Source organism: Hemitrygon akajei, chromosome 19 (assembly GCF_048418815.1).
Source record: "Hemitrygon akajei chromosome 19, sHemAka1.3, whole genome shotgun sequence".
In the NCBI taxonomy this organism is placed as follows: Eukaryota; Metazoa; Chordata; class Chondrichthyes; order Myliobatiformes; family Dasyatidae; genus Hemitrygon; species Hemitrygon akajei.
The window spans coordinates 68,573,802-68,590,278 of record NC_133142.1 but is presented as its reverse complement, the minus strand read 5'-3'; the positions used below and the strand labels follow the sequence as shown (position 1 = coordinate 68,590,278).

Here is a 16,477-nt window from a genome sequence, read left to right as displayed (position 1 = left end):
GGAGCAGACTCGATGGGTCAGATGGCCTAATTCTGCTCCTATGTCTAATGGTAATTTATTTTCTCAATATTTGATTACAAGCTATAGCCTAACTCCTTATTTTCCATCAGGGCAATGAAAAACTGACTTTAAAAGCTGACGTGAATATCTCAGAGGCTGAGAATATTATTCAACAACAGCAATACATTTTCAGTGACTTCACTGAGCGTCTATGGGCTTACCTGACCATACAACAACTCCTAGAGCAGCGGTAAAATAACAAGTTCTTTTTATCTGAGTACACATAGCCAAAAGCAATTTACCTCTCAATAAAAAACCTTATGACAACATGTTAGCTGAGGAACTGTATTCTAAAACAAAATCTGAAAACACGCACAATGTTCAGCTAACACAAACACACGAGATTCTACAGATGCTGAAAATCCAGAGTAATACATACAAAATGTTGGAGGAACTCAGCAGATCAGGCAGCATCTATGAAAAGGAACAAACAGTCAACATTTCAGGCCGAGACCCTTCATCAGGACTGCAAAGGAAGGGGGAACATACCAGAATAAAGTTGTGGGGTAAGTGGAAAGAGGACAAACTAGATGGTGATAGGTGAAGCCAAGTGGGTCAGAAAAGTAAAAAGCTGGAGAAGAAGGAATCTGATGGGGATGGAGTGTGGATCATGGGAGAAAGGGGAGGAGGGGCATCAGGGAGAGGTAATAGGCAGATGAGGAGAAGAGGTAAGAGGCCAGAGTAGGGAATAGAAGAAGAAGGGAAAATAATAAGTAAGAACAATGTTCAATTGTATTTAAAGGACAGATTAATAGTTTGGTTGTGAATGCTTCATTATCTCTAGCTTAACAGTCTCAGTCACAATGGCAAACTGGCTAATGATCGTCATTAATTTTGTTGTCTGTTTGATTCTTTGTAGACAAAAAAAACATCAATTATCAAAAGTGGTTTCAGAAATGGTAGCAAATGTATTTATTGCATTGCATGTGTTACCAAATTAATTTCTACCAATTGTGTTCAGGATTTCTTCTAATAAGAACAAATCAAAAAAGCTAACAAAGAGAATCCTGGAACTTTCACTGAAGTACAGTTTTGTTACACCACTAACATCAATGGTTGTCACAAAACCAGAGGATGCAGGGAATGAAACACTTGTGGCTGACAAACCATCAGATAGTGGTAAGACTTGAATAAAACTACCTTCATCAGCAATTAATCTTTCCCTGGTTATATTATTTTAAAATGTTACATGTTGTATTGACACATAGATTTACTTGATTAGTTAATTGTCACATAACTATTTTTTAAAGATTTCCATATCCATCTGATTCTACCCTTCCTACACTACCCCCAATGAAATAAAGTTCAAGAAATTCAAAACTTGACATTTAAAGACATTTTAAATTGAAGACATTTCATACTACCATCTATGGCAAGATTTGTACCTGAGAGGAATGCAAGTGTAAGGGGTGTAATGTCATGTAACAGAACAGTCACCTAAGTAACCTTCATAGAATTGTAAACAATGTCTCTAGGATTGTAGGTACAGAGTGAGATGGGGACAAATCTATTTCATTTTTATTATTTATTCAGGAGATACCATACAGAACAGGCCCTTCCAGCCCATTGAGCTGTGCCCCCAGCAGCCCATCTATTTAACCCTAGCCTAATCACTGGACAATCACAATGATCAATTATCCTATGAACCAGTCCATTTTTGGACTCTGGGAGGAAACCGGAGACCCTGAAGGAAACCCACATGTTCATGGAAAGAGCATACAAATTTTGTTTCAGAGGACACCGGAATTGAACTCCAAACTCCGACACCCCAGGCTGTAATAGTGTTGAACTACTACACTACCAAGGCTCCCCTTTTTATTTGGGTGTAGATTTTCACAGTAGTCTCCACATATACCCAGTATAATTTTCCAAAGAGAGCGGGAAACTTAATCTTGCAGTTTCTGCTAAATAAGGTTACATTTGATTACGGCACGAAAACAAACTATGTGGTCCAAACAGTCCATGCAAGCATTTATGTCCTGTTCAAATCTCTTTCCATATTTCTTCATGCAAGTCTATCAGGACTTGTATGAAAAGCATACTCTTCACCACAGCTGAATCTGCAGGTAGAAGAGCAGCTGGACTGAGCTGACACAAAGTAGCTTGACGGTTTGTATGGTTCAATTGGAATCAGAATCGGGTTTGTTATCACCGGCATGTGATGTGAAATTTGTTAACTTAGCAGCAGTAGTTCAATGCAATACATAATCTAGCAGAGAGAAAAAATAAATAAATACAATAAAACATAATAATAATAAATAAACAAGTAAATCAATTATGTATATCGAGTGCTGGGCATTGTCACTCTGGGTCTTGGCCCATATATGTTTTTTTCCCAGTGAATATGCTTCTTTGCTTACTATGTTGTATTTGTCACTTACTATTTTGAAGTTTGCTTGAATATTTTTCACCTTGGCCACAGAGGAATGCTGTGTCATTCAGCTGTATCTATGTATGGTTTGAATGATAATTAAATTTGATTAGATATGTTTTCATTCCCTTTCAGAAGTGATCTGGCCAGATATACAACATATGAACAGAAGAGGAAAAGCAAGTAAGTTCTTTGAAACAAATTTTAATCTTACCTTCAACGGAGACTACTAATCAAGGACAATATCACAGATGGACTCAGAGTGGACATAATGGGGCTTATCCAATGAGTCTATATAAGGATAGAGGTCAAAAGTAAGAAAGATGCAACCACTCTATCAATACAGAAAATAGATTTCAGCACAGATAACTGTGAGCCAATCCATTTTGGAAAGTCAAACCAGCATACTAGGAATGGCTGGACACTAAGGAGTGTAATGGAGCAGAGAAACCTGAGAGTACAAGAAAATAAACACAAGAGATTCTGTAGATGCTAGAAATCTTGATCAGTAAACATGAAATACTGAAGGAACTGAGCAGGTTAGCCAACATCTGTGGAAGAAAATAAAGAGTCGAGTTTTTAGGCCTCGAGCCTTCATCAGGACATTGTTTTTCTCCATAGATGCTGCCTGACCTGCTGGCTTCCTTCAACACTTTGTGTGCATTGCTCTGGATTTCCAGCATTTGGAGAATCTCTTGTACCAAAGGAAAGTGTTACTTAACAAGAACTAAGTAAGCTTGAAAGTAATAGGGAAATGGGACTAATGGAAATTCCAAGCTAGAAGTTCAACTAAATTTCATTCACCGAGTAAGTTAATTATATCTTCTCCAAACTAAAATCCTCAATCATTTTTACTTGATTTTGTAAAAATAATACATCTTTAACTGAGCCACTAATCATTACCATCCGACTGCTAGCTCCACTCATAAACACAAGAGGTTCTGCAGATACTAGAAATTCTTCCAGAGCAACAGACACAAAATGCAGGTCACGCAGCATCTATGGAGATGACTAAACTCTTGATGTTCAGGCCAAAACCTTTCATCAGGACTAGAAAGGAAAGGCAAGTCGCCAGAATAAAAAGATTGGGGGAGGGAGAAGAGGACTAGCTAGAAGGTGATAGCTGAAGCCAGGTGGGTGGGAAAAGGGAAAAGGCAAAGGGCTGGAGAAGAAAGAATCTAATAGGAAAGGAGAATGGATCATGGGAGAAAGGTGAAGAAGGAGGGGCACCAGGGGGTAGGCGATAGCCACATGAGAAGACGTAGCAATAGGCTACAGTAGGGAATAAAAAAAGAGGGATGGGGGAGGGAAAAATCTCCGGAAGGAGAAAACAATATTCATGCCATCAGGTTTGAGGCTACCCAGATGGAATATAAGGTTTGTCTCCTCCACCCTGAGAATGGCTTCATTGTGATAAAAGAGGAGGCCATGAACCTACATGTCAGAATGGGAATGGGGATAAGAATTAAAATGGTTGGCCACTGGAAAATTCCACTCTTGGTGGATGGAGTGTGCAATCTGGTCCCCCAGCTTACGCTGAGTTTCACCAATGTAGAGGAGGCTGCACTGGAAGCACTGATTACATGAGGCGACCCCAACAGATTTGCAGGTGAAGTGTTGCCACACCTGGAAGGACTGTTTAGGATCCTGAATAGAGGTAAGGGAGGAGGCAAATGGGCAAGTGTAGTGTTTTGGTTGCTTGCCAGAAGAGAGGTTAATGGGGAGGGATAAGCAGATCATGGAGGGAATGATCTCTGTGGGGGGGGTGGGGGGAGGTGGAGACAGGTAAAGATGTGTTTGGTGGTAGGATCCACTATGTGTTTGAGCGGAAGTTCCAGAGAATGATATGTTGAATGAGGAGGCTCATGGGGTGGTAGATGAGGACAAGAGGAACTCTAAGGTGGCAGGAAGATGGGGTGACTGTGGATGTCTGGGAAATGGAGGAGATGCAGGTGAGGGCAGCATCAATGGTGGAGAAAGGGAAACTATATTCTTTGAAGAAAGAAGACACCTCTGATGACCTGGAATGGAAAGCCTCATCCTGGGAGCAGATGTGGTAGTGATGAAGGAACTGACAAAAGGGAATAGCATTTTTACAGGAGACAGGATGCATAGTCAAGATAGCCATGGGTATCAGTAAGTTTATGAAATATACCAGGAGATAGCTTGTCTCCAGAGATGGAGACAGAGAGATTGAGAAAGAGGGGGAGGGGGAGGCATCAGAAATGAACCATGTGAATTTAGGGGCAGGGCGCAAGTTGGAGGCAAAGTTGATAAAAGAGATGAACTCACCAATGCAGCCATCAAGGCTTGGAGCATGAACTGTTCCACATAGCCAGCAAAAAAGCAGGCATAGCTGAGGCCCATACAGGTGGCCATGGCTACCCCTTGTGTCTGGAGAAAGTGGGAGGAGCTGAAGAAGAATTTGTTCGGGGTAAGGTCCAGTTCTGCCAGATGGAGGAGGGTGGTGATGGAGGGGAATTGGTCAGGTATTTTGTTGAGAAAAAAGTGGAGAGCTTTAAGGCCTTCTTGATGGGGAATAGATGTGTATAGGGACTGGACATCCATGGTGAAAATGAGGCAGCCAGGGTCAGGGAACTGAAAGTTAGTGAAGAAATCAAGAGTTTGTGAAGTGTCTCAGATGCAGCCAGGAAGGGAGGAGGAGAGAATGGAGTCGTGGTATGCAGATATGAGTTCAGTCAGTCAGGAGCAGGCAGAAACAATGGATTTCCCTGGACAGTCAAGGTCTTGGGTAGGAAGTAGAAACAAGCAGTGGATGGGAGTTATTTCTCTCCATAGATGCTGCCTGACCTGAGTCCCTCCAGCATTCTGTGTGTGTAGTACATACAAGCACTGTGCATTGGAAGTGACATCATAGATAGACAAGGTGGTTAAAAAAAAATGGTGTTTAGCACACTGGGCTTTATCAACTAGATCATTATGTTGCCGTTGTATCAATTGTTGGTGAGGCCGCAACGTGTTTGCAGTTTTGGTCACCCTGTTATAGGAAAGATGTAGTTAAAGTGGAAAGAGTGCAGAAAAGACTTACAAGGATGTTGCCACACCTAGAGGGCCTAAGTTATAGAGAGAGGTTCTCCAGATTATTTCTTTATTCTTTTCAACAAAGGAGAATGTCAAAGGACCTTATACAAATGTTTAAAATTATCAGAGGCTACAGCAAGATAGCACAACCTCAGGATAGAAGGATGTCCCTTTAGAACAGAGATTAGGAGGAATTTCTTTAGCTTGAGGATGATGAATCTTTGGAACTCATTGCCAAAGATGGCCATGGAGGCCAAATCATTGAGTAAACTTAAAGCAAAGGTTGATAAGTTCTTGATTACTAAGGGTGTCAAAGATTACAGGGAAGGCAGGAGAATGGGGTTGAGATGGAAAATATATCAACCAAGATTGAATGGTGAAGCAGACTCGATGAGCTTAATGGCCTAATTCTGCTCCTATCTCTTATGGTGTTATATGGGCAGAGTAATGACAGATGGAGTTTAATCTTGGAAAGAGTAAGGTATTGCACTTCGGGAAGTCAAATGTAAGGGGGAAATATATCATGATAATAAGACTCTTAACAGCACTGATACACAGAGTAGTCTCTGAGTCCTTGTCCATAACTCCCTGACAGTGGCTACTCATGTATATTGGGTGTTAAAGGAGGCAGATGGCATGCTTCACTTCATTAATTGGGAAACTGAGTATAACAGTAAGAAAGTCAAGTTGCAGCTATATAAAACTTAGGTTAAGCACGCTCCATTACAGAAAGGACATTGAAGCTTCCAAAAGGTTACAGAAGTAGTTTACCAAGGTGCTGCTTGGATTAGATGGTGTGGGCTGTAAGGAGATATTGGACAAATTTTGGTAGTTTCTTTTCCCCCACCGAGCACTCAAGCATGCAACAAAGCATCAATAAAGACACAGACTTGCAGTACCCCAAAGACTACTCGTTCACCTGATAATTCGACATACCACAGGCTCTCCCTCTCTCCCTAATAAGGGACAAAGAGATGTCCCTGTTTCACAGCGAGAGGGGAGACATAACAAACAACTTGCTGATTTACGATGTTAAAAGTCTGTTGCGTCATTTTTTCCAAGCTCTGCGCCCAAAGAACTCTGGTCTCTGGGAACACAGCCAGCAGCCAGCTGCTTTCAATCTTCCATGTACTCCCACAACACAGCAATTTCCTGTGGAGGCACCGATCTCGAGTCCGTCCGCCTCCAGTGCCACGAAATCCCAGAATCCTGAAGGCGCACTAGTCTTCTAGGCCACATCCTTGGAATATCAAATAGCATCCAGTCATGAGACACCAAGAGCAGGTCCCATTCCCGCGAAGAACTGAAGTCAGCATATAACTCCAGGTCAGGGTCTTCAAAAGAACCCTGAAAGGGAAAATGAGAGATATTAAAGATCGAAATAGAGCTGCTTCCAAAGATGCAAGCAAAGGAGTCACCGCTAGGCGCCATTGTCCTCCTAAGGGAATTGTGGGCCGAAGGGCCTGTTCCTGTGCTGTATTGTTTTATATTCTATGTTCTAGAGGCCAAACGATGCCATGAAATTTTCTTAGCATGTAGAGTTAAAGAAAATGCCAAGACATTTTACTTCAGGAACAAAAGGATAACTGGGGAGATAATAAGAGGGAAATTATGCTTAGAGTCAGAGGATGTGGACAAAGTACTAACTGACAACTTTGCATCAGTATTCAACAAGGAGAAGGGAATGGTTGACAGTGTGAACTACATGGAGCATGCTAATCTGTAAGAGTATTTTGAGATCATGGTTCTGGGTTTCTTGAAGACCATTAAGGTGGATAAATCTCAATATCCTCACTGGCAACAAGTGAGGTCCAGGAAGACTGGGGTGTAGCCAATGTTGGTGCTCTGTCCAAGAAGGGACAAAACAATAGACCAGGAAGTTATTGGCTGGTGAGCCTCACATCATGTGGTAGGGAGGCTATAGAGAAAATCTTCAGGTTTGAATTTACATGCATTTAGAAAAGTGTGACTTCATTAGGGACAATCAGCATTGAATGAGGTAGACCATAAAGGTTATTAATGAGGGTAGGGCAGTAGATATGGTTTACATGGAACAGTAAGCATAGAACATTAGAACAGAGTGCAGGTCCTTCTGCCAACATTTTAACCTACTCCAAGATCAGTCTGGCACTTCCTTCCTACCATGCCCTTCACTGTGCTGTCATCCATATGTCTATTTAATAGTCCTTAATGTATCTGCCTCTACCACCACCCCTGGCAGTTGTCGTGGTTTCTTGAAATAACCAGGAGACGCAGAAGATTCTTCGAGAAGTTTAAGCCTTTATTTGCAAACAAAAGCTGAGACAATTAATGAGCGTTTCACTAATTGTCCACCGAGCCCTAGTTCACAGTATTCTTTATAGTAATTTTTTATCTTAGTTTCATTGGCATATACTTGTTCTAGTGCCTTGACTGGTTCTCACACCATCACACCATCGCACGATCCTGTCTAGTCTACTCCTTGGAACACGTGTCCCCCTTCCCGGCCTTGACTGGTTCCCATACCATCACACCACTCCACGATCCCGTCTATCACTGTTATCTCTACACGCTTACTTTCACTGTTAGCTACATTCTTAAGGCACTGAGCTTACTTTCACTGTTAGCTACATTCTCAAGGCACTGATGCGTTCAATAGTACAGAGACAATACAGAGATTACATTCTGGCTAATAAGTTGGATACATAGTAAATAGCAAACACAAGGCTGGTCACATAGTTCTGGCCACACAGCAAACGTTGCAACTTTATTCTCCAATACAGTGCACACCATGAGTGAAAAAAACAACTTCTGACATCCCCCCTATACTTATTACGTCCTCCCATCTTAGCTATTTCTGCCCTGGGTAAAGGTGCCTGCTGTCCACTCTATCTACGCACCTTATCATCTTATACACCTCTACCTAGTCACTCCTCATCCTCTTTTGCTCCAAGAAGAAAACTCCTAGCTTACTGAACATTTCCCTATAAAACATGCTCTCTAATCCAGGCAGAATCCTGGTAAATCTCCTCTGCACCCTCTCTAAAGCATCCACATTCTTCCTATAAGGAGCCAACCAAAACTGAACACAATGCTCCAAGTATGGTCTAACCAGAGTTTTAAAGAGGTTCAAAGATTCATTTATTATCAAAGCATGTATCCATATACAGCTCTGAAATTCTTCTTCTCCAGATCGCCTCAATACAAAGGAAGTCATTCAGAGAGAAGCATGACACCTACCCTCCCATACAAAAAACAATGGCATCCTGATCCCCCCCCAAAACCCCCATCCTCCTGCACAACAGAGCAGGAACATCGACACCCCCCCTCAAAAAGCAACCCATTCCCACACAGAACACTGAACACTAACAAAACATCAACTCCTAAACCCCCTCCCCTCGCACAACAAAATAGAAAATGAAGCAGGCACTAACAAACACAATATAAAAACTATGTCTGGGAAAAGTCCGCAGTCCATTAACTCAATAGTCCAATCCGTAAATGCAGAACCACAGTGCCATCCTCCGATATCACTGACATTCATCAAAAGGGTGGGACAGAGGGATGCCACACAAGGCAGAGGCCTACCCGCCTGCCACAGCGAGCCACGCAACGACAGGCTGCTCACAGTCTCCTCCTCTGTAGTGATCAAAAGGGTGCCACATTAACTTACAGTTCTTGAACTTAGTCCTTCAACTAATGAAGGTCAACATACCATATGCCTTCATAACCACTGCATTAACTTGCTTGGCGGCTGGCTGGTGGCGCAATGGGATCAGTGCAGGACTCCGGAGCGAAGGCTCCCGAGTTCGAATCCGAGTTGGGCCACCCCCGAGCACTCTTTCCATCTGTACTGGGTTGAGCATCAAGCTAGCTACTCAGCCTCATAAAAAAATATAAGGGTCGAGTCAGGGACGTTCATATCATGACCCGGTTAATCCGAAAGGAGACCAATCCTGACACCACACGCCAGAGAAGAATGGTTGACTGTCTGGTGCAACACACTAAAAATAAACTTGCTTGGCAGTTTTGAGGATTCTACAGACTTGGACCCCCAGATCCCTCTGTTCCTCCACACCACTAAGAATCCTGCCATTAATCCTGTACTCTACCTTCTACCAGATTGAATTCCACCTGCCACTTCACAGTCCAGCTGTGCATCCTGTCACTGTCCTGTTGTCACCAATACCAACCTTCTACACTATCCACAACTCCACCAATCTTCATGTCAACTGCAAACTTACTAACCCACCCTTCCACTTCCTCATCAGAATCATTTGTACTGTAAAGATCACAAAGAGTAGGGGTCCCAGAATTGGTCCCTACAGAAAACCATGAGTCACAGTCCTCCAGGCAGAATATGCTCCATCTGCTATAACCCTCTGTCTTCTGTGAGCAAGCCAATTCTAAATTTACGCAGTCATGTTTCCCTGCATTCCATGCCTCTTAACCTTCTGAATGAGCTAGCCATGTGGAATCTTATTGATCCTCGGACTTCAGTAAGGTACCCGACAAGGTACCTCATGTTAGGCTGACGTAAACAACATGCTGTGTTCAACACAACACAGAACAGCACAAGCAGTAGCAAAAATAACCAAACAAAGCAAGACAACAATAGCAAAACAAGCCCCCTTCTCACCCTCTCAAACACACAGACAAGCCTCTGATGCACCATCAATAACTCTCTGAGACGTGAGGCGAGATATAGGTTTTTATTGGCTGGAAGAAAGAACAAGCAGCAATTGACCACCATACTACATCCTGGAGACTGAGGGCAGGGCTCAGACCCCAATCGCCTTTATACCGGGGTCTGTGGGAGGAGCCACGGTCAGTGGGAGGGGCCACAGGAGCAGTCAGCGGGGGGGCGTGTCCAAACAGGTATATGTAGTTCACCACAGCCTCAAACCCTGGGACAGGGCAACACACACAAAATCCTGGAGGAACTCAAAAGGCCATGTAGGATCTATGAAAAAGAATAAGCAGTCAATATTTTGGCCCAACACCTTTCATCAGGATGTCTTCAGGCCTCCTGTCCTGCTCTGAGATCTCAGACTCACAGACATCAGGCTTCCAACCTCCAACCTCTGGCCATGTCTTCCAGATTCCACCTTCCTGGCTCTACCTCTGAAAAGCAAAGAAACAGGCATTTTGACTCATTAAATCCATGCTGATTGTCCACCACCTATTAAGCTAATCGTACATTAATTCCACTTTTTATTTTCCTCATTTTCATCACCTCCTATCACACCCACATGTTAGAGATCATTTACAGTGGGTAAGTAACCTGGGATATGGAAACAAGGCACAGAACCCCAAAGAAATCACAACATCACAGGGAAGGACATGCCAGCTCCCCACAGATAAGAAGATAAGAGACAGGTGATATTGAGAGGCAAGAGGCTTTCCTAGAAAGCCGATTCAATACAGCTGGATATTACAGTTGCAGGTCCTCGTGCAAATATATGGCACAGACCACCCTCACTACCACTCTATACGCATCACCTCGTATCACTTCATGTACATACAATCAGTTTATGTATATCACAGTTACTTGCACCTTGTGTTTTATAAGATTACTTTTGTATTTATATTTATACATATTTTAATTTCTATTTCTAACTCTTGATACAGCATCATTAAAAGAATGAAGGAGTGATCAATATGCACATGGATACAGTTACACGTTGTTCAAATGTAGGCTAAGCCATTCATTAACACCAGCATCCACTGTTGCAGAATAAAACAGTTGTGAACACCGGTTTAGAATGAGAGAAGTAAGAGTCATTGATTTTTAACTTTATTTAGCAATCTAGCACGAATAGACCCTCCCAGCTCTTTAAGTCGCACTTCTCCAGCAACACGCGACCACCCCAATTTAACCCGAACACAATCACGGGACAACTTACTATCACCAATTCACCTACCTGGTACATCATTGGCTGAATAATGTTGGGGCCAACACGCATCCTTGTTTGACCCCACTACGAATAGCGAAGGGTTCTGATGAGCTGCCATCGTACTGAACAGTAGCCCTCATGTCGTCATGGAATGACTTGATGATACTTTAGAGTTTCGGGGGACAGACGATCTTGAGGAGAATCTGAAAGAGCCCATCCCTGCTGACAAGGTTGAATGCCTTGGTCAAGTTGATGAAAGCAACATAGAGGGGTTTCTGTTGTCCCCTGCACTTCTTCTGGAATTGACACAGTGAGAAAATCTTGTCGACAGTTGACCTCCTTGCATGAAAACCACATTGGGGCTCAGGGTAGACTCGTTCTACCAGAGTTTGTAGACATGCCAGAGTTACATGAGCAAAGACTTTGCCGTCAATACTCAGGAGGGAGATACCCCTGTAGCTGTTGCAGTCGCTCCTATCACTCTTGTTCTTGTACAAAGTGACGATTTTGGAGTCGTGCATATCCTGTGGTACGGCTTCTTCCTTCCAGCACCGACAGAGGACCTCGTGTAAAGGTTGGAGGAGTGAGCCCTTGCAGTGTTTGATCAGGTCTGGAGGAATCCCATCATTGCCAGGAGCTTTCCCTGGGGCCAGACTGAGGTCCTCAATGGTTTGTTCTTCTTCTCTCTGCTATTGAAGCACACATTTGGGATGTCGACAGAAGGCATCTACATGTACACCGGGTCTGATGGGCGGCTGTTCAACCCTGCGCGCCTGAGAGCAAGAACAAAGGTGAGAAAGGTCTTAATGCATGACATGCTCTTTGCCAATGACGCTGCTATAACCTCGCACACCAAACAGCAACTACGAACTCTCATAGACTGCTTCTCTAAGGCATGCAAGGACTTCAGGCTTACCATCAGCCTAAAGAAAACAAATGTCCTTGCCCAGAACGTAGTGGAGACACCAGTCATTACCATCGACAATTACGATCTAGAAGTGGTCCACGAGTTCACATACTTGGGATCGATCTCTCCCTCAATACCAAAATCAACAGGTGTATCGGCAAAGCAACATCAATCTTTGTTCAACTCTCCTTGTGGGTCTGGGAGAATCCAAAACTCGCTACAAAGACCAAGACTGCCTTATACAAGGCATGTGTTATCAGCACCCTCCTGTATGGTAGCGAGACTTGGACCATCTACTCCAAACAGGAGAGGAAACTCAATAGTTTTCATCTGCTCAGCCTTCACTGCATCCTCAGCATCACCTGGAGAGACAAAGTCCCAAACTCTGAGGTCCCCTCCCGGGCTGGACTTCCCACAATGTTCACACCTTCAAGATAATGCAGACTGCGCTGGCCGGGCCATGTCCATCATATGAAGGATGGTAGACTGCCAAAAGACATCCTCTATGGAGAACTAGCAACAGGCAAGAGGCACGTTGGTAGACCCCAGCTTTGCTTCAAGGACCTCTGCAAGTGTGACATGAAAGCCTTAAAAATCAACACAGAGTGCTGGGAGGATACAGCAGATGACCACAACAAATGGCGAGGTACTCTTCAGCAACACCTAGAGCCAGGCGAAAGAGTGATCCTGAGTCAGTTTGAGGAGCGGAGAGCTAAATGGAGAGCACAGCGGACAACAATTCCACGACACCCTACACATGCAGCAACTGTGGCAGAGCCTGCCGTTCCAGGATCAGCCTCAACAGCCACAGTCGACGCTGCTCGACAAACCAGTGACTACCAGAGGCTCAGTACCCATGGTCGACCACAACCGACGGAGGCCACACACATCATTGGTCTGTGGGAGGAAACTAGGCCACTCGGGGAAACCTATGCATTCCATGGGGAGGATGTACAGAGATTTGTTTCAGAGGATGCAGGGATTGAACTCAGAACTCCGACACCCTGAGCTGTAATAGTGTCTACCAGTGCCCAACAAGAAACACTAACCTTATTCATCCAAATTAGTCGCTTATCCTCCAAAGTGGCTATTTAAGTGCCTGTCAAAATTCTTCTTAAATATATTGGACTTTACCACCTTCTCTGGCAATGAGATGCAGATATCAATCACTCTTCATATAAAATACATTTCCCCTTCGTCCCATTTACAACTCCTCATTTGAAGCCTCTTTCCTCTTGCTTTTGCTATCTCTACCATGGGACAAAGATTCTGACTATTTAACATACCTATATTGCAGATAACCTATATCTCTGTCAGGTGGCTCATCAAGCCACATTGCTCCTGAGGAAAAAACTAGCCCATCCAATCGCTCCCCAAAACTAAAGCTGCCCAAACCCCAAGAAGCTCCTCTGCACACTCTCCAATCTAAACACACACTTCCTATAGTACAGCAGCCAGAAATATGCACAACTTTCAGGTCTGGTCTAACCAGTGTTTACTAAAATATTGCAAAGTAATATCCCAATGTTCATATTTTGTGCCCTAACCATGAAAGCAAGCCCTGCAGCTTTTTGATTTTCACAATGCATCAACTGAGCTTTAGTTGTGGTAGAAATCAGAGAGTCCACCTACCTATCAGTATTGATGTTTTGTTGCATCCAGACACTGTGAGTTTGTTGTGAGTTGAATGCTTGAATAAAGGAGGTGCTGCTTCATCTCTTCATCTCTACCTTAGTGTGAACACATTCTCATTACAAATGCACAAAAACTCTGCAGATGATGGAAATCCAATAGGCAGTATCTACAGAAAAGAGTAAACAGTTGCCATTTTGGGCCTAGTCATTCATCAGGATTGGGGAAAAAAGGAGGAGAAATGAGAGTAGGAGGGTTGGGGAGAGGGGAGGAAGACATATAAGGTGGTATGCCATAGTTGAAAACGGGTGAGGGGGAGGAATGAAGTTTTTTTTTTAGCGTGTCGCACCAGACAGTCAGCTATTCTTGTCTGGCGCGTGGAGTCAGGATTGGTCTTTTGGATTAACCGGGTCACGATATGAACATTCCTGACTCGACCCCTGTGTTTTTCACGAGGCCGAGTGGCTAGCTCGACGCTCAACCCGGCACGGATGGAAAGCATGTTCGGGGTGACCCGACTTGGATTTGAACTCGGGAGCCTTCGCTCCAGAGTCCGGCACTGATGCCATTGCACCACCAGCCAGCCGGTGGAGTGAAGTAAGCAGCTGGAAGTTGATTAGTGAAAGAGATAAAGGGCTGGAGAAGAGGGAATCAGAGACGAGTGGGTAGAACCATAATACATTACAGCACAGAAACAGGCTTGCCGAACAGGCTGTGCCGAACCATTTTTCTGCCTAGTCCCACTGACCAGCACCTGGCCCATATCCCTCCATACACCTCTCATCCATATACCTGTCCAAGTTTTTCTTAAATGTTAAAAGTGAGCCCGCATTTACCACTTCATCTGGCAGCTCATTCCACACTCCCACCACTCTCTGTGTGAAGAAGCCCCCACTAATGTTCCCTTTAAACTTTTCCCCCTTCACCCTTAACCCATGACCTCTGGTTCTTTTTCTCCCCTAGCCTCAGTGGAAAAAGCCTGCTTGCATTCACTCTATCTATACCCAACATAATTTTATACACCTCTATCAAATCACCCCTCATTCTCCTACGCTCCAGGGAATAAAGTCCTAACCTATTCAACCATTCTCTGTAACTCAGTTTCTCAAGTCCTGGCAACATCCTTGTAAACTTTCTCTGCAATCTTTCAACTTTAGTCATATCCTTCCTGAAATTCGGTGACCAAAACTGCACACAATACTCCAAATTCGGCCTCACCAATGCCTTATACAAACTCACCATAACATTCCAACTCAATACTTCGATTTATAAAGGCCAATGAACCAAAAGCTCTCTTCACTACTCTATCTACCTGTGATGCCACTTCTAGGGAATTATGTATCTGTATTCCCAGATCCCTCTGTTCTACTGCACTCCTCAGTGTCCTACGATTTACCTTGTATGTCCTACCTTGGTTTGTCCTTCCAAAGTGCAAGTCTGCATTAAACTCCATCTGCCATTTTTCAGCTCATTTTTCCAGCTGGTCCAGATCCCTCTGCAAGCTTTGAAAACCTTCCTCACTGTCCACTACAAATTTGCTGATCCAATTTACCACATTATCATCCAGATCATTGATATAGATGACAAATAACAATGGACCCAGCATTGATCCCTGTGGCACACCACTAGTCACAGGCCTCCACTCAGAGTAGCAATCCTCCACTACCACTCTCTGACTTCTCCCATTGAGCCAATGTCTAATCCAATTTACTACCTCACCATGTATACCTAGCGACTGAATCTTCCTAACTAACCTCCCATGTGGGACCTTGTCAAAGGGCTTACTGAAGTCCATGTAGACAACATCCACTGCCTTCCCTTCATCCACTTTTCTGGTAACCTCCTTGAAAAACTCTAATAGATTGGTTAAACATGACCTACCACGCACAGAGCCATGTAGACTCTCCCTAATAAGTCCCTGTCTATTCAAATACTTGTAGATCCTATCTCTTAGTACTCCTTCCAGTAATTTACCTACTACTGATGTCAAACTTACCAGCCTATAATTTCCCGGATTACTTTAAGCCTTTTTTAAACAACAGAACAACATGAGCTATCCTCCAATCCTCCGGCACCTCACCTGTAGATACCGACATTTTAAATATATCTGCCAGGGCCCCTGCAATTTTAACACTAGTCTCCTTCAAGGTCTGAGGGAATACCCTGCCAGGTCCTGGGGATTTATCTACTCTGATTTGCCTCAAGATAGCAAGCACCTCCTCCTCTTCAATCTGTATAGGTTCCATAGGTTTGCCTTATTTCCATAGACTCCATACCAGTTTCCTTAGTAAATACAGATGCAAAAAAACCTTTTAATATCTCCCCCATTTCTTTTGGTTCCATACATAGCAGACCACTCTGATCTTCAAGAGGACCAATTTTATCCCTTACTATCCTTTTACTCTTAATATACCTGTAGAAGCTCTTAGGATTATCCTTCACCTTGACTGCCAAAGCAACCTCATGTCTTCTTTTAGCCTTTCTGATTTCTTTCTTAAGTATTTGTTTGCACTTTTTATACTCCTCAAGCACCTTATTGGCTCCCTGTTGCCTATGCATGTTATACATCTCTCTCTTCTTCTTTATCTT

General features: G+C 43.5%; 1 protein-coding gene across 5 annotated transcripts in view; it reads left to right on the top strand.

Moving 5' to 3' along the window:
* The window catches only part of LOC140742031 (inter-alpha-trypsin inhibitor heavy chain H3-like), a 148,168-nt gene that overhangs the window by 61,773 nt on the left and 69,918 nt on the right, over positions 1-16,477 (top strand). For all 5 annotated transcript variants that reach the window (XM_073072726.1, XM_073072724.1, XM_073072725.1 and 2 more), the window contains exons 13-15: positions 111-250; positions 1,022-1,179; positions 2,567-2,614. In XM_073072726.1, the coding sequence (XP_072928827.1) occupies positions 111-250; positions 1,022-1,179; positions 2,567-2,614 (346 nt within the window). The remainder of the gene's footprint in view (positions 1-110; positions 251-1,021; positions 1,180-2,566; positions 2,615-16,477) is intronic.